Genomic DNA, 23,873 nt, shown 5'->3' on the forward strand with positions numbered 1-23,873 from the left:
GATTTTTTTATTGTACCCCTTAGATACAAACTTCTCCACAATCTTTATTTTATTTTTTGCATACTCCCTATCATTACTAGAAATTCTCTGAGCTCTGACTAATTGACTCGTGTCTCTCTATCTGACCGAGGTATGTTGTTTTAACATCTTGCACTGCTTAAATATCGGCACAGTCATGTCTGAATACATTATATGATGAAGATAGATGAATAAACAAGTGAGAATGAAAATGTATCCGAGTATCATTATGGACATTATGCTGATTTAACCTGTCGGCAGGTTGAACACTATTATCAATTAAGTGCATACACATACCAAAATCAAACAAAACATGTGTGGGTTGTGCTGGAAAACTAGCCCATTCCATGGAAGCCCCAACCAGCAACTGGCAGAAGTTCTCTTGATACATGAAGACCTAACAATTTGTCCGAATTAAAGTTATTCAATAAGAAAAGATTAAAATTACTTACACATATGCACGATTTAGCGACATACTGTTTTTTACTGTTTATATAAGGCTCTGTGTCCATTTGCATTATGCCTTCCACTTATAATACAAGCCACAATAAGCCACATCCATCGCACATTGGGTCGAGATGGTGGCCAATGGATCCCTTGGATTTATAATGGCATCTATAAGGGTTCTGTCAAAGTTTCCCATGTTTTCACTGCAAAACCCTAAACGGCAGTGTGAACATATTCTAAGTGATTAGTTTTTTTTTTGCCATTTGCCAAAAGCCCTGACTCTTCTTAAACTCCTTTGAAGGCTTTAAAGGCTTTTTGAAGGCTTAAAGTCTTCAAGGGCAACACTGCAAGCTTCTACTTACTAATAGTTTTTCAGGGTACCGGTTATAATATTTTCTGTACCATGTCATGTAAAAATGACATGAGCCCAATGATAAGTGATTAATAAGCTTGACATTGTGAATTATTAAGTTACACTCCTGATAAGGGCAGAGTGATCATGATTCAAAGCTACAATAAAAGGTACTTCACCAGTGTTTCTGCCAAGGTAAGTATTACAAAAAAAATGCCAGATTTTCTTTTCATTTTGAAACAACCATCTTTCAACATACTGTACTCTTGAGATAATAACCATGTTAATAACAGCCAAAATCAAATCTGTTTACTAGCTTTCCCATGAAAATATAAAAATTTGTCTATAAATCTTTAAACAGTGCACATTTAGGCTATGTTCCCAAGGCAGAATTTCAGCATGGATTTCCACATTGAAATTCTGCATGTGTTTCAAGCCTATTCACTTCAATGGGATTCTGCAGTCCCATTCACACAGCAGAATTTTCACTGTGGATGATTCAGGTCTAAGCCCTTTTCGTGCTATAATGAAATTATGCTATACAATTAAATGGAAAAAGCACACATGACAAAAGCTGATAAGTACATCAAAGCACATGACATAATAATACATGTCATACATTGTTTCTTGTGCTTTGATGTACTTACTAATTTTTGTCATGTCAACTTGCATTTTATTATTGCTTAATATGTTGTGTACTTCTTTGTTAAAGGCGTTAGACTCAAAATGTTTCCATTTTGTGGAGGTATCAAAAATCTAGCTTAGGAGCTAAGATTTACAATAATAATGTGATATACACTGTATGTTTGAATATAAAATAAGAAAACTTTCTACACCTGCATTACTATTCTACTATGGTGTGCGGTTTTACAATTTCTTGTCTGAAGTTGAAGTAAGTGGTAGGAAAGAGATGTAACATCTGAGCCTGGCACTTGTATCATCTCATCACTACTCCACCCCCAGACATCTTATCCCCTATCCAAAGGATGTCATTAGCTGCACGGAGCAAAGATCCCTCCGTATCTGATGACTCACGATACAGGTGCCGGAGTACACGCCCCCTCCCATAGTCTTGCATTGAGGGGGCGTGATGTCACGAGGAGGCTGAGCCGTGACATCACGAGGAAGGCCTCCGTGCCTGCCACATAGACTCTACTATTAAAGCCTGGGCTGCCTGTGACAATCCCACAGATGTATTGTATTCATGTGTTAAAGAAATCTAATGATAAAAGTAACAACAACAAAAAAATACAAAACAAAATAAAAATGTTAATCAACCCCTTCCCCATTTGTCAAACTAAAAAAAAGTAAAAACAAAAAAGTGACATGTTTAGTATTGCTGTGAGCAAAATCGTCAGAACTATTAGTGACATGTTTAGTACTGCTGTGAGTGAAATCGTCAGAACTGTTAAAATATAACATTATTGATGCTACATGTTAAACACCATAAACAAAAAAAAAGTTTAACCTCTGTTGTTTGAAAATTGTTTAAGGGTTTTCTAAAATACAGTGTCTCAAGGAAAATAAATTAATGACTTCATATCAGGATGGAGGTATAAAGAATCGCTCCTTTATAAATAATATATAGGTTTTATTCATTTTACATCCAATCCTACATTTGAGTAAAAAAAAATAATAATAATGGAAATATCCACCACTGAATCCAGGGACAGTGTACTGAAGCAGTGGTGTATCTAAGCCTCTTATGTTTTATAAGTTTATGCTTTCTTCACTATATTTTTAATGGGTGTGGGGGCAGTAAAACAAAAAGGTAACTATAGTTTATAAAAAGTTTACAAGACTTTCTATCAATCAGCACACAGCACGCTTGACATTCTGGTGTAAAAGGTGCTGTGCTCAACTGAGCATTTTTTGCCTGCTCAATTTACTGATTAATGGGGATCTTAAAGGAGTTATCCAGGAAAAAAAATATTAATCCTTCCAGTACTTATGAGCTGCTGAAGTTGAGTTGTTCTTTTCTTAATGCTCAGATTTTTCTTCAAGATACAGTAGGGATGGGAAAAATTGTAGGGAACGAATTTTATCTTTTATATTAATTTTTTTTTCTTTTTATTAAAGCAAGGAACAATTATCGGCAGCAGGACAGGGTATTACTAGCGGCTGCTAATATAAAAATAGTCAAAATGTCAGATTTTTTTTATGTGTAGATTATTAATTTATTTTGTGTAATAAATGTATTTTATTAACTTTTTTTAACTTTTATTTTAGGTACTTTACATTTTAATCTGGGTGTGCTACTCCTATTATAGAACAGACTCTGTTCTACAATGGGAGCAGTTGTCCAGGTGCTGAGGGACTGATGGCACCGGGTCTCACTCCTGAGACCCACTGCCATCATAACTTAAAAGCCGAGGAAGCGGACGGCATGCCACTCCCCTGAGGGCCGGGGCTGCTGAAATCTGGGTTCCCTACTAGTAAATTAATATTTCCAGCAGAAGCCCTCATTGGTCAATCAGTAGAGACCAATGAGGTCAGCCTTCAGGAAATATGGATTTATACAGTAACCTGTGCTCCTGCCTGCCTGCCCCTACAGACCCACGGCTGTCACCGCGGCTGTGAGCCCCTATTCCCTGCTTGCCTCTGCACCGCTCCCCCCTACCTACAGACAGGACTATATGTCCTCATGCTCAGAGTTGTAGTCTTGTCTGTATCAAGCGAGAGCGAAGCAGAGGCGAGCGGGGAATAGAGGCTCAATAAAAAGAAATAAAATTCAGGATTAAAGTTTATACATATCTGCAACTGTGTATGATGTGGGACCTTGCTCCCTGCTCGAAACAGACAAGACTACAACCCCCAGCATGTCCTGACAGTGAGGACATGCTGGGAGTTGTAGTCCTGTCTGTAGGTAGCAGGAAGCGATGCAGAGGCGAGTGGGGAATATGGGCTCACAGCCGCGGTGTTAGCGGTGGCTCTGTAGGGATAGGCAGGTGGCTGGAGGGAGCACAGGTTGCTATATAAAGTATATGGCCGCTTCACTTGTAAATCCATATTTCCTGCTGGCTGCCCTCATTAATTCCCACTGATTGACCAACGAGGGCTTCTGCAGGAAATATGAATTTACTAGTAGGGAACCCAGATTTCAGCAGCCCCTGCCGGCAGGGGATGATGGCAACGGGTCTCAGGAGTGAGAGCCGGTGCCATGAATCCCTCAGCACCAGGACAACTACTCCTATCATATAACAGAGTCAGTTCTATGATGGTAGTAGCGCACCCAGAATAAAATTTAAAGTACCTAAAATAAAAGTGAAAAAAGGTAATAAAACATACATTACACATAAAATACATTTATTACATAAAATAAATTCCTAAATTACACATAAATAAAATTTGAAATTTTTACTATTTTCATATTATCGGCCGCCATTAATTCCCTGCCCGATAATTGTTCCTTTCAAAAAATAAATAAAAGAATTGTTATAAAAATAAAAACAATTTGTTCCCTACAAATTCCTGCATCGCTACTGCATAATTTTTTTTTTATGGCACCCTACAAAATTTCTAAAAAACTGCCAAAGAGCAAAAAAATGCAATTTACACACAAAGGTTAAAAAGCCAGAAAAAAAACACCATAACGCACGGAAAATCAGTGGCAGTTTTTTGGGTGTTTTTTAGCCTAAAAAAACACCAGACAAAAACCCTCAGTGGACTCCTAGCCTCATAGATATATTTCAGAAACAATTTATATTGTAGTTTTCTTTTAATTCATGAAGTTTCCCAGGAAGTAATAGATTCTCCTCTTTCAGGTTCAGGGCAAGCTTTTTCTACTGGGGAGACACGAGCTAGAACATGGCGAGGCCTCAGTCATGATTGAAGTTCATGCCAAAGTTCAAGTTACAAACATTGTGATTTTCTACTTTCTGGAACCTTTAAACAACATTTAACCCCTTAACGACCACGGATGTATATTTACGTTCTGTGGCCGGCTCCCGATCTGTGAAGCGCGCTCAGAAGCTGAGCGTACTTCATATCTGCGGGGTCCCGGGTTGCTATCAGCAACCAGGACCCGCGGCTAATACTGGACATTGCTGATCGTGCTGATGTCCGGTATTAACCCTATCAAAGTTGATTGCAGCGTCTAAAATGGGAGAATACATTGCCGGTTAGCTCAGCGGAGCTGTTTGGGACCGCCACGGCTAAATTGCTGCGTCCCGAAAAACTGAGAGGACAGCGGGAGGTGTCTTACCTTCTTCCTAGAGGGGGCTATAACACTGCATAAAAAAAGTTAAAAAAAAGTTAATAAATGTGATTTAACCCCTTCCCTAATAAAAAAAAATCTGAATCACCCCATTTCCCATTAAAAAAAAGTGTAAATAAAAACAAACATGTGGTATCGCAGTGTGCATAAATGTCTGAACCATAAAAATATATTGTTACCGCACGGTCAATGGCGTATGCGCAATTTTTGGTCACTTTTTATACCATAAAAAATGAATAAAAAACGATTAAAAAACTTGATCAAAAAATGGTACCAATAAAAACTTCAGATCCCAGTGCAAAAAAATGAGCCCTCATACCGCCCCGTTCGTGGAAAAATAAAAAAGTTTTAGGGGTCAGAAGATGACAATTTTAACCTTTTCAGGACGTAGGGCGTATGCATATGCCCTGCATCCCGAGTCCTTAAGGACGTAGGGCGTATGCATATGCCCGTGGGAATTCCGGTCCCCACCGCTAGCCGGTTGGGGACTGGACCGTGATGCCTACTGGGATGCCTGCTGGGATGCTTTTACCGTTGATTCCGAGACGGTTTCTTCGTGACATATTCTACTTTAACATAGTGGTAAATTTTTGTCATTACTTGCATCCTTCTTGGTGAAAAATCCCAAACTTTCATGAAAATTTGGAAAATTTAGCATTTTTCTAACTTTGAAACTCTCTGCTTGTAAGGAAAATGGATATTCCAAATAAATTACTGTATGTATCGGGGTATACCACGCACCAGCCTATAACACGCACCCTAATTTTACCAAGGATATTTGGGTAAAAAAAGTTTTTTACCCAAATATCCATGGTAAAATGAGGATGTGTGTGTGTGTGTGTATATCCCGATACACCCCCAGGAAAGGCAGCGGGAGAGAGGCCATCGCTGCCCGCTTCTCTCCCCCTGCCTTTCCTGGGGTCTAGAGCCCTGCTGCAGCCGCTTCTCTCCCGCTGGCTATCGGCGCCGCTGCCCGTTCTCTCCCCCTGACTATCGGTGCCGGCGCCCCATTACTGGGGGCAATGGGGCAGCGGCGGTGACAGCCAGGGGGAGAGTAGGTGCAGCGGCACCCATTGCCGGCGCCGCTGCCTCCCCCCATCCCCGGTTGCATAATTACCATGTGTCGTTGCTATGCACTGCATGGCGTGGCGCAATGACGAGTGACGTCTTTGCGCCGCGCCGTGCAGCGCATAGCAACGACGCAGGGGACGCACACCGGAGGCCTGAAGCAGCGCGGACCCGACCCCGCAACAGGTAATTATGCAACCGGGGATGGGGGGAGGCAACGGGGCAGCGGCGCCGTCAATGGGTGCCGCTGCCCCTTCTCTCCCCCTGGCTGTCGGTGCCGCTGCCCCATTGCCGGCGCCGCTTCTCTTCCCCTGGCTATCGGTGCCGGCAATGGGGCGCCGGCACCGATAGTCAGGGGGAGAGAACGGGCAGCGGCGCCGATAGCCAGGGGGAGAGAAGGGCCAGCAGGGGCAGAGAAGCCGGCAGCGCTGGCGGTCTCTGCACCTACAAAGCCGCTGCAGTTCATTGATTTAAAGCGCCCGCTTTAAATCATTGAACTGCAGCGGCTTATCGGCGTATAACACGCAGGTAGACTTTAGGCTAAAAATTTTAGCCTAAAAAGTGCGTGTTGTACGCCGATAAAAACGGTATATATTGATTCACATATACAATATGTCTACTTTATGTTGGCATCATAAAGTTGACATGTTTTTACTTTTGGAAGACATCAGAGGGCTTCAAAGTTCAGCAGCAATTTTCCAATTTTTCACGAAAATTTCTAAATCGGAATTTTCAGGGACCAGTCCAGTTTGAAGTGGATTTGAGGGGCTTTCATGTTAGAAATACCCCATAAATTACATCATTAACAAAACTATCAAAAAAGTATTCAAAATGACATTCAGAAAGTTTGTTAACCCGTTAGGTGTTTCACAGGAATAGCAGCAAAGTGAAGGAGAAAATTAAAAAACATCATTTTTTTACACTCGCATGTTCTTGTAGAGACATTTTTTGAATTTTTACAAGGGGTAAAAGGAGAGAATTACCCCAAAAATTTGTAACCCCATTTCTCTCGAGTAAGGAAATACCTCATATGTCGATATAAAGTGCTCTTAGGTGCACTAGAGGCCTCAGAAGGGAAGGAGCGACAATGGGATTTTAGGGAGTGAGTTTTTCTGAAATGGTTTTTGGAGGGCATGTCGCATTTAGGAAGCCCCTATGGTGCCAGAACAGCAAAAGAAACCCCACATGGCATACTATTTTGGGAACTACACCCATCAAGGAATGTAAAAAGGGGTACAGTGAGCCTTAAAGGAAAACTGTCACATGTTTTCTCCCGCACTATCCACAGGTACTGAAGTTTTATTATATGTGGAAATCTTGCTGTAACTGGCAATGGCGGGGCTTCTGCAGCTTAATTGGCACTGATGTCAGCGCCGCTTATGAATATTCATCCCCCCTCCCTCCAGTTAGGAGCGGCGAAGAGAGGGAGAGCTGGAGGGAGGGGGGATGAATATTCATAAGCGGTGCTGACGTCAGTGCCAGTTAAGCTGCAGAAGCCCCGCCAGTGCCAGTTACAGCAAGATTTCCAAATATAATAAAACTTCAGTACCTGTGGATAGTGCGGGAGAAAACATGTGACAGTTTTCCACATATAATAAAACTACAATTGGGGGGCGAACGGCCGGGCGGATCCGGGCAAGGTAGGGCTCATTGGAATCACCTGTGGATAGTGCGGGAGAAAACATGTGACCGTTTTCCTTTAACATCCCACAGGTGTTTGACGACTTTTTGTTTAAGTCGGATATGCAAATGAATTTTTTTTCACAAAAATGCAGTTTTTTTCAAATTTTTTTAATTTCACATTTTTACAAGGGGTAATAGGAGAAAATGTCCCACAAAATTTGTAACCCCATTTCTTCTGAGTATGGAAATACCCCATGTGTGGATGTCAAGTGCTCTGCTGGTGCACTACAATGCTCAGAAGAGAAGGAGCGCCATTGAGCTTCTGGAGAGAGAATTTGTTTGGAATGGAAGTCGGGGGCCATGAGCATTTACATTTTGGAAACTACACCCCTCACAGAATTTAATAAGGGGTGCAGGGAGCATTTACACCCCACTGGCTTTTGACAGATCTTTGGAACAGTGGGCTGTGCAAATGGGTGCAAATGAAAAATTACATTCACGGACCACTGTTTCAAAAATCTGTCAGACATCTGTGGGGTGTAAATGCTCACTGCACCGCTTATTACATTCTGTGAGGGGTGCAGTTTCCAAAATGGGGTCACATGTGGGGGGTCCATTGTTCTGGCACTATGGGGGCTTTGTAAACACACAAGGCCTTCAATTCCGGACAAATTTTCTCTCCAAAAGCCCAATGGCGCTCCTTCTCTTCTGAGGATTGTAGTTCGCCCACAGAGCACTTTACATCCACATATGGGGTATGTTCTTACTCAGAAGAAATGGGGTTACAAATTTATAGGGTCTTTTTTTCCTATTTTCCTTTGTAAAAATGAAAAATATTGGGTAACACCAGCATTTTAGATTTATTTTTTTTTTTTTTCATTTTCCCAATCAACTTTAACAAAAATTCTGTGGGGTGTTAAGGCTCACTATATGCCTTGTTATGTTCCGTGAGGGGTGAAGTTTCCAAAATGGGGTCACATGTGGGTATTTATTTTTTTGCGTTTATGTCAAAACCACTGTAAAATCAGCCACCCATGTGCAAATATCCAATTAAGGCCTCAAATGTACATGGTGCACTCTCACTCCTGAGCTTTGTGCGTCCGCAGAGCATTTTTGGCCCACATATGGGGTATTTCCGTACTCAGGAGATATTGCGTTACAAATTTTGGGGGTCTTTTTTTCCTTTTACCTCTTGTGAAAATAAAAAATTTGGGGCAACACCAGCATGTTAGTGTAAAATGTAAAAAATTTTTACACTAACAGGCTGGTGTAGACCTCAAATTTTCCTTTTCATAAGGGCTAAAAGGAGAAAAAGCCCCCCAAAATTTGTATCTCAATTGCTCCCGAGTACGAAAATACCCCATACGTTTTCTTGAAATACGACAGGGCTCCGAAGTGAGAGAGCGCCATGTGCATTTGAGGACTAAAATAGGGATTTCATAGGGGTATTCTACACCAGTGATTCCCAAACAGGGTGCCTCCAGTTGTTGCTAAACTCCCAGCATGCCTGGACAGTCAGTGCCTGTCCGGGAATACTGGGAGTTGTTGTTTTGCAACAGCTGGAGGCTCCGTTTTGGAAACACTGCAGTATGATACGTTTTTCCTTTTTATTGGGGGGGGGACAGTGTAAGGGGGTGTATATGTAGTGTTTTACCCTTTATTTTGTGTCAGTGTAGTGTAGTGTTTTCAGGGTACATTCACACAGGCGGGGGTTTACGGAGAGTTTCCCACTAGTAGTTTGCGCTGTGGCGGAAAATTTGCCGCAGCTCAAACTTGAAGCAGGAAACTCAGTGTAAACCTGCCCGTGTGAATGTACCCTGTAAATTAGCATGGGGGGGGAGACCTCCAGCTGTTGCAAAACTCTGTAACAAACAAACCTACTCATTTAATCTCCTTACTACTGGGGTGACACACTGTAACAAACCTCCTCCTCATGTAATCTCCTTACTACTGAGGTGACACACTGTAACAAGCCTCCTCCTCATGTAATCACCTTACTACTGAGGTGACACACTGCAACAACCCCCCTCCTCATGTAATTTCCTTACTACTGGGGTGACACACTGTAACAAACCTCCTCCTCATGTAATCTCTTTACTACTGGGGTGACACACTGTAACAAACCTCCTCCTCATGTAATCCCCTTACTACTGAGGTGACATACTGTAACAACCCCCCTCCTCATGTGATCTCCTTACTACTGGGGTGACACAATGTAACAAATCTCCTTCCACGTAATTACCTTACTGGGCTGACATGTGACATGTCTCCTCCAGCTCAGCCCCGCCTCCTCCACAGCATCACACAGGTCCTTCAACCACGATCTTTCCTCTCCTCCACAGCTAATCTCCGCCCCCAACATGTGATGGTGACATCATCAGAGGTCCTACAGGTCCTACATCTCCAGCATCTAGCAGTCCGGGCCAGGGGAGGAGACGGAGGGAGGGTAAGAATAATCCAGAGGTCGGTCCTGCAGGACTAGTGTAACAGGGACGGCGTTCCTCCTCTGGAAAAAGCAAAGGAACGGCGTTCCTGTGCGTTCCTGCAGGGCTCGAGCCTTGGCGTACGGGTATGTCCTCCGTCCTTAAGGGGTTAATACAACCAAAAGCATTCAATCATAAATAAGATAATTTTGCAGTCAGGGAAAGCATAGTGCTGCAGAAATGATCATTCCTGTTCAGAACCCTGGCGCACCGGAGAAGCCCTTTCAGGCTCCTCATCAGTGTGACCTACCTCACACTACGATAAGAACAGGTATGGAAGTTTTAAATAAGAAAAGAATAGTCAAAGTAAAAGACCTGTCAAGATTATGAGGAGTCTGAATATGAAACTGTAAGTCAATATTTGTGACTTACAGTTTGAACTTTAGTTCTAAGTGCTATTGTAAAAATGTTCATTTTCTTTCTAGATTACAGTGTAACAGTTTAAAAAATGGATTCTTGAATCGCAAAAATATTGGCAGTAACAGATGGAAACTCTCACACAAATGTCCCAATACTGTGAAATCAATCAGGTGTTTTAATATATCTCCTAAACACTATGGAAAAGTGTAAAATTGTTCATATAAATGTTTATGAACTATGCATAATTAACCCCTTAAGGACACAGCCATTGAAGACAGTTTTCATTTTTGAGTTTTTGTTTTTTTCCTTCTCGCCTTTTAAGAGCCACAACTTTTTTTATTATTCCATCCACAGACCCATATAAGGCCTTGTTTTTTGCATGACAATTGTACTTTGTATTGACACCTTTTATTGTACCATAAAATGTATGGTGGAGGAACAAAAAAAAAATTTTGTGGTGGAAAACTGGGGAAGTTGGGGGGGGGGGGGGGGAATTGTTTTCGGTTGTATGAGGGCTGTAGTTTTTAGTGGTATCACTTTTGCATTACTTTTTAGTTACTTTTTATTCCATTTTTCTAGAGTGTGATGTGGCCAAAAATTAGCAATTTTGGACTGGTATTTTATTTATTTTTTTATGTTTATGCTGTTCACCACACAGAATTAACATTATATTTTAACCAATTATGCTTATTTTTTATTCACTTTTTTTAATAATTTTTTTTATAAACAAACTTTTTATTACCCTTTTTTTAAGTCCCCATAGGGGACTATTTACAGCAATCTACTGATTGCCTTTACTGTTCACTGCTATGCATGGACTGATGTCTGACATTTTTTATAAGGTCCCAGCTGCTGACAACAGTATCGAGCTTGGCCCGATCACTGTGTCAGGAGGTGCAGTGATTGAGGAACCCCATGCCGGACAGGTATGTCGTTGTGCGCTAAGTACCAGGGCGCAAAGAAATATATGTACGTTGAGTGTCCTCTAGGGGTTAAAAATATTAATGTATCAAATGTACCACAATTCTATTATACCAGAAGGTTCTTATGTATGTCTACTATTGATTTGATTTAAGTGTTTTATTAGGTAAAAACTGTGCAACTGTTCAGCCCACTGTTGGGCAATTTGGTTTATGTCCATAATGATGCAAGCCTTGGTAAGCAAACAGATTTAGCACAACACAGCGTCCCAACATAAAAACAATATATGAGAAATTACATAACATATAACATCACAAATCTGCAAGCAACAATATAAACTCACTTTATAATTCAAAGCTTTTAAGTGTGCAAAAAAAAAAAAAAGAAAAAAATGAAAAGTGATCACTGCACCAGAACTTACCACGCTGCGAGTAAACTTTTCTAGGGAGGTTCTACGACCTTGCTCATTCTCAGTCTTAAAAAAACAAAAAAGGGTTTGGGAAAGAAAAAATACAGGAACAAAAACCTTCAGCTTTTAGCAGCGAGCGCTTACTATGCTAGCAAATGTCAGAAGAGCCAAAAATAAAGAAAAAATTTAATCTGAACAAAAGAAGAATTGTTTGCCAAAGCAATGAAATAATGTGCTTTTCGTGATATTGTAAATTGAGTTGGAGGAAAACTACATTTTACTATATTGAACACTGTATTTAAGTTTAAGCTTAAAATTAAGTTTAGAATAATTTTTTTTTTTAAGTGCGTTACATAAATATTAACATTGTATCTGGTATATTTTTCAAAATTCAATTCAATTATAATATAGTGTTTTTTTTCATATAAAAATTTGGTACTTCACTTTTTTCAATGTCTGTCTTAGTAAATACTTGCATTTCCCATGGAGCAAGAATTTTGGGCCATCTTTTCTCAAAACTTTGTACTGTACGATTTTTATGTTATGTCTCCTGAATAATTTTGGCAACTTGTACAGAACATGTGCGGATTTATTTGGGGGTTTCCCGCTGCGTATTTGAAAGGGGGCGGGCTCTTCTCCGCCACAGACCCTACTGACTTCAATGGGGCTTGCAACGTATTTTCCGCAGCGGAAATTACACAGCGGAAAATCTGCTGCAGACAGCCGAGAAGAGCCCACCCACATTCAAATAAGCAGCGGGAAACCCGCAAATAAATCTACCCAAAAACAGTAACATCCTGATACACAGTTTGATTCTGTCTAACATAAATAGTAACATTCAATTATCAAATCAATTATATATATATTTTTTAAAAGGAACAGTAGGGTAGCAGCACAATATAGCATTGCTACAAAAATGTGGCAGAATTTTTATTTCATGGGGATACAAGTATTAAGTAAAAAAGAGAAGTCAAGTGAAGCCACAGGTGCTCTCCAATTACCCAATGCATCCATTGCATCCTGTGCCTTGCTTTTCTAACCTATGAAATTGTAATAGGCCGTTTAATAAGCCGGGGATAGATTAAAGGGGTTATCCAGGACAATACTTTTTTTTATATATCAACTGGCTCCAGAAAGTTAAACAGTTTTGTAAATGACTATTAAAATCTTAATCCTTTCAGTACTAATGAGCTGGTGAAGTTGAGTTGATGACACCTGTCTCGGAAACTGTCCAGAGTAGAAGTAAATCCCCATAGCAAACCTCTTCTACTCTGTGCAGTTCCCGAGACAAGCAGAGATGTCAGCAGAGAGCACTGTTGCCAGACAGAAAAGAACAACTCAACTTCAGCAGCTGATAATTATTGGAAGGATTAAGATTTTTTAAAAGAAGTAATTTACAAATCTGTTTAACTTTCTGGAGCCAGTTGATATATAAAAAATATATATACCCCTTTAAAGAGAAAAGTATAAATATGAAACTTAAGAAATAAAGTTAAAAAAAACAAAAAACAGATATTAGTTTATTAAGATAATTATTACAATTGACATTCTGAAATGGTAACTTTATTTTGATTATATTAAATAAATTTCTAGAACAACTTAAAGTACTGCATCTCAATCTATAGTTATTGTATAGTTATCGCATATGAATGAGTAATATACACTAAGCCTTTTAGCATTTTTAAGGCTATAAAGAAATAATATTGCTACTAAGCCGATTTGACAATTTTATACATTTCTTTTTACATCTTGTCTATTTATGTGTTAAACATATTGGGGCAAATTTATGAAAAATTATCACAAGCACAATTTTCAGCAACAAAGATGGCACCTTTTTATGAATCTCCCCGGTATATTTATCTTAATGAAATAAATACTCTGTAGTATTAAAGTTTAGTTTACATCAGATCACCTGAGTTTTTTTTATTTTATTTAGAAATATTTAAAAAAAAAATTCCTTAAAGAAATAAAACAGTCCATGTCAATTAGAATGAGTAAATTGCACACACTGTCACTATGTATGAGTCAGAAAGGCAGCCACAGGATTACCAAACGTTATGGATGGAGGCTAATACAATTAATACAAAACATCCAAGCAGTTGACAAACATGCACATAGACCAGCAGAGTTTAATATGTGCTGAGATTGCTGAGAGCAGGTTAGATTAATACAAGGTTTGGCTATAGCACAAATTTACAGTATATACAGGAGTATGCTACTTATAGTGCAGATATTCATGAAAACCCAACAACATAAGATGCTACATTTCTGTGTCATCCTAACGGAAAAAAGCAGCCTCTTTTTATGTTTGGCAACAGCTGGAGGCACAATATGGGTCGGGCCACCGGCGGATCTGCAGCGTAAAATACATGTGACCCTATCCTTAAAGGGGTACCCCCGTGGAAAACGTTTTTTTTTTTTTTTAATTAACTGGTGCCAGAAAGTTAAACAGATTTGTAAATTACTTCTATTAAAAAATCTTAATCCTTCCTGTACCTATTAGCTGCTGAATACTACAGAGGAAATGGTTTTCTTTTTGGAACACAGAGCTCTCTTCTGACATCATGACCACAGTGCTCTCTGCTGACATCTCTGTCCATTTTAAGAACTGTCCAGAGTAGGAGAAAATCCCCATAGCAAACATATGCTGCTCTGGACAGTTCCTAAAATGGACAGAGATGTCAGCAGATAGCACTGTGGTCATGATGTCAGCAGAGAGCTCTGTGCTCCAAAAAGAAAATAATTTCCTCTGTAGTATACAGACCCTAAAAAGTACTGGAAGGATTAAGATTTTTTAATAGAAATAATTTACAAAGCTGTTTAACTTTCTGGCACCAGTTGATAAAAAAATAAAATAAAAAAAGTTTACCACTGGAGTACCCCTTTAAGCATTTTTTCTATGCAATGACAGTGGTATCCAACTCCTTAGGCTCCCTTGCAAGTATAGCAGATAGTTGGTACTTGGCTTTAGAGGAACCTGGCTCACGGCGCTGATCGACCAGACAGGAAGATATGCTTAAAAGAGGATTTATTCACCAGAAACAAACGCGTTTCGCTCCACATGCGCAGCTTCCTCACAACCTTCTTCTACATACCTATCCCATTGTTGAGTATGTGCTTACTAAACCACCCAGGGTGAGCAGTTTTAATATAGATATATATGTATTTAGCCCCCTGGGTCCAACAATATTATTCTATGGAGCTCTTACTTCCTTGTCTCTAGATTGCAGATGTCAGAGGAAGACCCTGAGCTGAGGACCCACTCTATCACACTTAAATGCGCCAATAAGACACATGACAAAAAGTTGTCTTTGTGAGACAAGCACATTAAATAACTGCTATAAAGTATTCTTGAAAATCAAGTAACACAATACCTACATCTAGATTACTATCTGCATTTAAATACACTGCTCAAAAAAATAAAGGGAACACTTAAACAACACAATGTAACTCCAAGTCAATGACACTTCTGTGAAATCACACTGTCCACTCAGGAACCAACACTGATTGAAAATCAATTTCACATGCTGTTGTGCAAATGGAACAAACAACAGGTGAAAATTATAGACAATTAGCAAGACACCCCCAATAAAAGAGTAGCTCTGCAGGTGTTGACCACAGACTATTTCTCAGTTCCTGAGAACACCAAGATTGGCAAATTCGTCACTGGCGCCCTGTGCTCTTCACAGATGAATGCAGGTTCACACTGGGCACATGTGACAGACGTGATAGAGTCTGGAGACGCCGTGGAGAGCGTTCTGCTGCTATCAACATCCTCCAGCATGACCGGTTTGGCGGTGGGTCAGTAATGGTGTGGGGTGGCATTTCTTTGGGGGCTGCACAGCCCTCCATGTGCTTGCCAGAGGTAGCCTGACTGCCATTAGGTACTGAGATAAGATCCTCAGACCCTTTGTAAGACCATATTCTGGTGCGGTTGGCCCTGGGTTCCTCCTAATGCAAGACAATGCTAGACCTCATATGGTTGGTGTGTGTCAGCAGTTCCTGCAAGAGGAAGGCATTGATGCTATGGACTGGCCCGCCCATTCCCCAGACCTGAATCGGATTGAGCACATTTGGGACATCATGTTTCTCTCCATTCACCAACGCCACATTGCACCACAGACTGTCCAGGAGTTGGCAGATGCTTCAGTCCAGGTCTGGGAGGACATCCTTCAGGAGACCATCCGCCACCTCATCAGGAGCATGCCCAGGCGTAGTAGGGAGGTCATACGGGCACATGGAGGCCACACACACTACTGAGCCTCATTCTGACTTATTTTAAGGACATTACATCAAAGTTGGATCAGCCTGTAGTGGGGTTTTCCACTTTCATTTTGAGTGTGAATCCCTATCCAGACCTCCATGGGTTGATAAATTTGATTTCCATTGAAAATTTTTGTGTGATTTTGTTGTCAGCACATTCAACTATGTAAAGACGAAAGTATTTCATACGATTAGTTCATTCATTCAGATCAAGGATGTGTTATCTTAGTGTTCCCTTTATTTTTTTTGAGCAGTGTAGACTAGCTGTTTATAAGCTACTAAAGCAAGCATTATAAGTAAGGTGCTATGGAACTGGCCACGTCATCCTATTAAGCCAATCAGCATATACACAGTATTTTTTTGTCACATTGTTTTAAACCAACTGGTACCAGAAAGTTAAACAGTTCTGTAAATTACTTCTATTAAAAAATCTTAATCCTTCCAGTACTTATCAGCTGCTGTATACTACAAAGGAAGTTCTTTTCTTTTTTAATTTCCTTTCTGTCTGACCACAGTGCTCTCTGCTGACACCTCTGTTTTTTAATATTTATATATAAAGGCAATTATTAAAGTCTTCTTTGTGTCCCAGCTTATTTTAAAGTAGTGCAGGTGCCATTGCTCGGTGTTCAAAAACAAATATTGGATAGAATAATTTTAAAGGTGTATTCTGGTAGTAAAAGAATTTGGAGGTATAACATATTAAGCTTGTGGTGCTGTACAAATAAAAAAAGAAAACCATAATCACCTGCCCCGATTCCCTGCAGGTACCGTCAATGCCTCCTGGTCCCCGCTGATCTTTGCTGATTCTGGTTACTGTAGGAACATCCTGCTCAGCCAATCTCTGTCCGCATCAGTGATCCCCCTGAGCCAGTGATTTGGTGAACCAGGGACAACATGTTGCAGGAAGCAGCTAAGAGCAGCGTGGACCAGAAGCTGTTGAAAATGCAGCAGTGGGGACTGAGAAAAGTGAGAATAGTTTTTTATTGCAGCACCCTGAAGCCAAACACACACATATACATATATATATATATATATATATATATATATATACATAAAAAAAAGCTGGACTTCCCCTTAACATCTAAAAGAATAGCATAGTAAAGATGTCTGCGAACTAATGAAAAACAATTACAGTAACAGAAAAGTTAAAATATCATGTCATGATCAAAGATATAGATATAAAAATATGGTTTAATACAAGTTTATAAAAAGACAAATATAGTTTCAAAGGCTTCATAATAGGATTTTAGATTTTAAATGTTCAACAGTTTGTCTTTACAATTCAGCATTTAGTAATCGGAAATGAAAGAGCTTGCCAGGTAGTGTGTAAGTGACCTTCACTATCTGCCTGGCAACAGGCCTGCCACCAGAAGTGACCCTGATGAATCTCCATGCTTTTGTGAGTACTAGTAGCATGGTTTATAGCGGCAACATTTTATTGTGATGTGCCATCTGTGCAAGTAACGTGCCAAGCTCACCGCTGATGTGTTGGCATGTGTTGCGATGATAATCAGTGTAATGGGACGTTGCAATGGGGATGGGCAGGAGAGGCCTTTATAAGAGGGAGCATGGCGCCACTGCACGGTCTCCTGTGGTGCTTTCATGCAGTATCATACAAACTTGCCTTGAATGTTACAAAGCAGAAGGCCCGTGTTTAGCCACTGTGAGATAGTAGGTATGATGGAAGCAAAAGACTGTTGGAGCTACTTCTTGAGTATAGCAGGTTTAAGGCAGGCACCCACTGGAGAAAGGCTATGCAAAGTAAAGAGTGGCTGGTTGGCCTAGGGCCCACTGTGTTTGCAACCTGACAAGTTATTTTTAAAGCAGTGCTCCATTGGGAAATTCAAATTAAAGGGGGTATCCACCATAAGGTGATTTTAGTACATACCTGGCAGGCAGTAATGGACATGCTTAGGAAGGATCTGCGCTTGTCTTGGGGCTAAATGGCTATGTCAGGAGATCACCATAATGCTGTGGCTAGCTTTTTGTGAACTTGTATTTCCTGTTTGACTTTTATTTTTTTGACTGCAAATCCCACAATTCCATTTTCCTCCCTCCCACATATCATCCATCCAACCCATTGAAACATAAATGAGCTGCATCCATCAAAAGACCTGTGGTTTTCAATCAGGGTGCCTAAAGCTGTTGCATTAGTTGCAGTTGATCTCTCTCCCACCAAGCGATCCCTCCACCCATTGAAGGAGACAGGCTCCCTGTCATCAGCTGACTAGTGAGTCAGGTCTCGGCCGCATTGCAAGCTGGGAAAAATCTGAGACAACAGTCATTTTGTGTGCTGTTAAAAATAAATATTGGGGTGAAAATCACAGAAGAATTGTGAGAAAACCGTCACATACAGGTACAGACACTATATTATGAACTACACTAACTTTACAGCCCCTGTAGCATAGTCAAATAAAAAATAATCCTGGAATACCCGTTTAACTATATTGCAGTAGAAAGAAAACTCTCATACTAGCCAAATCTGAGTCTTCTACAAAAGGAAAAGTCAAACATCTGTTTTGGGGGTTTTGCCCCTCATTGGTAGAAAGAGGGTACTAGCTGGCTAGATGCCTTAGACACAGCTCAGGGGTGGTACTAACTCTCATTGAAGAGATCAGTGATATGGAAACATATTTTTCCAACAAAACATCATAGGATAAAGTCAGGAAATTAGTTCTCCTCCAAGAGAAAGACAACCATCTCAAGTAATAGTTAGTTGTCTTATTTCTGTAAGAAAACTAATCTACATATCTTGACAAATGTACTACTATTAAATACTACTGTTGCCAAGTTATCATTTTACTGTTGCAACATTTCAACTGAGCAGTCCTTAGGAGAAACAGTACCCCCTTACTAATGAGCTTTCATTGGCATTAGCACTGAAACCACTGCATGCGTATAGCTTTAGATTCATAGAAAATTACGATAAATGTTGTCCTGGGCTGTGTTATCAGCTTCTAATTACTCTTGACACTTAAACCCCCATGCGCATGTCTTGTCTTTCTTTCTGTCTAGCATTGGTATGTTTAATAAGCAGTCAGATACAGAAGTGCTCTCAAACACAAGACCTGCAGTCTACATGATGAGCATGAAGTCATGACTATAAGTCACATTCCCTGCAGATTCCCTCTACTGTTTGGGTCCGTACTATAAAGAGGAGCTGGTCGGGCAGCACACTGCTGTTGTTCTGTCTGGCCCTCCCGAAGAATGTGCAGGATGATTTTTAACATGAAGCTGATGTAGCCCAAACTTCATAGTGAGCTAAATGCTCACCGTATTCACTCTTGTATCAATTCCTTATGTTTACCTTTCGCTGGGGTTGTCCAGCGAAAACTGTTTTACTAAAAACATGCCCAGGCTACATATTTCAACACCAAAAAAACTATACTTTGCTCAAACTAACCTATTGCGCTCAGCTGGTGCCTCCGTTATCACTGCTCCCTATGTTTGCTGCACTTCTGGTCCTGGGGCCAGGATGTTTGATTGCCGCACTGCCAATCACCGGAAGCAGCAGTGTCCTGCCTTAGCCAGTGATTGTCAAATGACAATTTGACATTTTGGGCCGAGGACCAGGAAGAGGAACACGGCAGAGACAGGGGCTGTGATCACATTGTTGAGCCGGGATACTGCTGTGGCCAGTGGTTGACTGAGCAGAATATGACATCCCAGGCCCTCAGGAAGAGGAGTGCAGTGGACACCAGGAGCGGTGATATTGGAGGTACCAGGAAAGTGCGGGAGGTAAGTATAGTTTGTTTGTTTTTTAAACAGGCAGCCTGTACAACCCATTTTATGAAAAATGTCTTCCAGGTGCATGCTGTGTAAAATCTTATCACAGCACATTCTAGCAATCCGTACCTTTGAGTGCTATAGAAAAAGAATTCCTGTGGCAAATACATTGCTAGGAGTATACTGCTCAGCATACAGAAGAGAGACAATTACTGTTCTTAATTAACTATACGTACTTCACCTTATATTTTGTTTAAAATTACAATACAATTGAAATGGGAAACAAGATTTGATGTCAGTCAAGACTACTAAGTAAAGAGGATTCATGCATAAGACACATTACTTTTGAAAGGCCATGATGGCGCATTGCAAAATAAACCTTCTCTAAAGTCATATCTCGGTAAATACATAGTAAAGCTTTGGTCTAGCTTTCCAAATTATTCCAAAATGCATCAACTCTATATTACAGCATCGACTTTATATTACAATAGCCTTGGCAAAAGAGCATATAACTGTATTATGTTAAGTAGCTGGGTAGGAGATGACATTTAGTCCTCGTGCAAAGAAGATGAGTACAGACAAGGAAACACAGTTGTCATTTCCACACTAGTAGCAAGCAGCAGGCCAGAATCATTAATGTGCAGTGGATGCAAGCATGTTCACCCCAAACTCTACCTTCTTTTTCATCATCAGTAAATCCTGGTAGGCATTGGAACGCAAGAACCGTGCATAACTATCACTCTTCATGAGTTTGTAGATGTGTTCCTGCAACACAATATAGATATTCAAGTTAAACCCACATAAATTCAATACATAAATGCTCCTGTATGCTATACATAGGAAACTATGCCATTCCACTGTTGTTTGCCCTGTATATTGTTGCTGGTCCAGGTTTGGTTCCATGTCCAATGGCTAGGTGATTTTATCTAATGCTCAATAAAGGGGTTAAAACACTCCTTTGACAGGTCACATAGACAGGCTTGCTGTGAATATTGAGGGAGTCAAGGGGGTCTGCAGTCACTACTGTGGAAATAAAGGGTCTATGTGACTAATGCAAAAGTGGAATGGTTGCTGTGACTGCTGAGAAATTGGGAGGGTGTTACTTATGGTAGGTGGACACAATTATTTTGGCCTAGTTGCTGACAGCAGCTTTGTTTTTTTGCTGGAGGAATGGATCCATGCCAGTCTATAGTTGCCTCTCGCAGTTGGTGTGGCTTGTGCCTCCCAAAAGTTATTTAATGGATCATTTACTTCTGCAGGTTCTGGTGTTATTGGTTTTGCCATTATAGGGGTATATTTACTGTGGGCTTCTAAACAACACTGAGCATTGAACTCAACAGCCCCATAGAGGATGAATGGAGAAGTGGCCATGTATGCACTGCTCATCACTTCATTCAGGGCACAGTTTAACAGCATTCGTATAATTGGTGGGGGTCCCAGCAGTCAGACCTTCACCAACCCACTAGTTCTCCGCTATCCTGTGGAGAGGGGATAATTTGATGTAAGAATACTGCTTTGTGTAATTGGTTGGTGTAGTAGGCAGTTTAGTTCTGTCACTTTTGGTCTGCTGCTAGCTTGCTTTTGTCTATCTGATTGTTTCTTTCTGATTGTGTTGTCCAATATATGTGGTTCTAGCTTGTTGGTGGTTTGTGTGCATCAATGTCAATCATCTTCAGTTATTAGTTGCTCACTCATCCTGAAAGTACTAGTACTCCTATCTAGCGAAATAATCCTTAGTGAGTAGTTTCTCACTCACCATTAAGCACTATTATTATGCCTATCTGCTGCAATCATCACGGTGAGTAGTTACTCATTATTTCTGACTATTATACAAGCTTAAATATTTATCTTGCACATTTACTGCTGGGTTTTCCTATCTTGCCCTACCAAAAGTCCTAGTGCCATCTGAGTAAAGTGACCCATTAGTATGGCAACTGCTATAGGTGGTTCTGCAGCTTAACAACCCCCCCCCCCCCCAGTATAGTTATAAATGTTATGACTACTAGGGAATTTGGATGGGGCTTGCCATGTCTAATGAGGAAGTTGGGAGAGGCTGCTGTGTCTTGGTCATAGTTATATTAATATATTTAAGCCTCTAATTCTATTAGTTAATAACATTTTTAGTAACATCCACAATAAAGCAATAAAATAGAGAATGTACTGTAACCAATTATTTTTTTAACTGTGAAAACTAATACCCACTTTTCTCAATAAATATTCATAATCTGATTATTAACGTTACAAGAGCTCCTTCATTTCATACCTGTGCATCTTCAAATGTGTACCTCCCAGGATCTTTAACATTTTGGCTTGTCTTCTCAAAACTGTGGGAGTCTAAATTGATGGCACTTTGCGCCCCAGGGGCCAGAAACTCTTGCCATATTTCCTCTACCCTTTTCGGTACTTCCTGCAAAGGTTGCTTCTTCAGATCTTGGACAACCATCCAAAACCTAACATACATAAAACAGTCTTAAAATTAGAATTTTGGACTTGTTCTAGTGTAACTGGAGACACAATACTGCCATCTAGTGGAGAGGGATATGAAATAAAGAAATACAGATCTATCATCTATCTATCTATCTATACATCTATCTATCAAATCTAATCTACACTGCTCCAAAAAATAAAGGGAACACTATGATAACACATCCTAGATCTGAATGAATGAACTAATGGCATTAAATACTTTCGTCATTACATAGTTGAATGTGCTGACAACAAAATGACACTAAAATTATCAATGGAAATCAAATGTATCAACCCATGGAGGTCTGGATATGGAGTCACACTCAAAATCAAAGTGGAAAACCACACTACAGGCTGATCCAACTTTGATGTAATGTCCTTAAAACAAGTCACAATGAGGCTCAGTAGTGTGTGTGGCCTCCACGTGCCCGTATGACCTCCCTACAATGCCTGGGCATGCTCCTGATGAGGTGGCGGATGGTCTCCGGAGGGATGTCCTCCCAGACCTGGACTAAAGCATCCAGCAACTCCTGGACAGTCTGTGGTGCAACGTAGCATTGGTGGATGGAGCGAGACATGATGTCCCAGATGTACTCAATCGGATTCAGGTCTGGGGAATGGGCGGCCAGTCCATAGCATCAATGCCTTCCTCTTGCAGGAACTGCTGACACACTCCAGCCACATGAGGTCTAGCATTGTCTTGCATTAGGAGGAACCCAGGGAAAACTGCACCAGCATATGGTCTCACAAGGGGTCTGAGGATCTCATCTGGGTACCTTATGGCAGTCAGGCTACCTCTGGCAAGCAAATGGAGGGCTGTGCGTCCCCCCAAAGAAATGCCACCCCACACCATTACTGACCCACCGCCAAACCAGTCATGCTGGAGGATGTTGCAGGCAGCAGAACGTTCTCCACGGCGTCTCCAGACTATGTCACATCTGTCACATGTGCTCAGTGTGAACCTGCTTTCATCTGTGAAGAGCACAGAGTGCCAGTGGCGAATTTGCCAATCTTGGTGTTCTCTGTCAAATGCCAAACGTCCTGCACGGTGTTGGGCTTTAAGCATATCCCCCACCTGTGGACGTCAGGCCCTCATACCACCCTCATGGAGTCTGTTTCTGACCATTTGAGTGGACACATGCACATTTGTGGCCTGCTGGAGGTCATTTTGCAGGACTCTAGCAGTGCTCCTCCTGCTCCTCTTTGCACAAAGGTGGAGGAAGCGGTCCTGCTGCTGGGTTGTTGCCCTCCTACGGCCTCCTCCACATCACCAGATGTACTGGCCTGTCTCCTGGTAGCGCCTCCATGCCCTGGACACTACGCTGGTTCTGGGTTTTTGTCCATCGTTCTTGTGATAATTTTGACACCACGGTGTGAGATCCCACAGTTGATTTCTTCACACCAAGCTGCTTGCCTTTCGCAGATTCAGTCTTCCCAGCCTGATGGAGGTCTACAATTTCGTCTTGGCCATAGTGGAGTTTGGAGTGTGACTGTTTGAGGTTGTGGACAGGTGTATTTTAT

General features: G+C 40.9%; 1 protein-coding gene across 8 annotated transcripts in view; it reads right to left on the reverse strand.

Annotated features, from left to right (window-relative positions):
* Positions 1 to 23,873, reverse strand: part of RGS6 (regulator of G protein signaling 6) — a 536,396-nt gene that overhangs the window by 12,582 nt on the left and 499,941 nt on the right. For 7 of the 8 annotated variants that reach the window (XM_056545778.1, XM_056545779.1, XM_056545773.1 and 4 more), the window contains 3 exons: positions 22,150 to 22,336; positions 20,562 to 20,651; positions 11,910 to 11,963 (listed from right to left, as the gene is read on the reverse strand). In XM_056545778.1, coding sequence (XP_056401753.1) covers positions 11,910 to 11,963; positions 20,562 to 20,651; positions 22,150 to 22,336 — 331 coding nt within the window. The remainder of the gene's footprint in view (positions 1 to 11,909; positions 11,964 to 20,561; positions 20,652 to 22,149; positions 22,337 to 23,873) is intronic. The other variant, XM_056545777.1, reaches the window with a different exon arrangement.

The sequence above is a fragment of the Hyla sarda genome, chromosome 11 (assembly GCF_029499605.1).
Source record: "Hyla sarda isolate aHylSar1 chromosome 11, aHylSar1.hap1, whole genome shotgun sequence".
Taxonomy (NCBI): Eukaryota; Metazoa; Chordata; class Amphibia; order Anura; family Hylidae; genus Hyla; species Hyla sarda.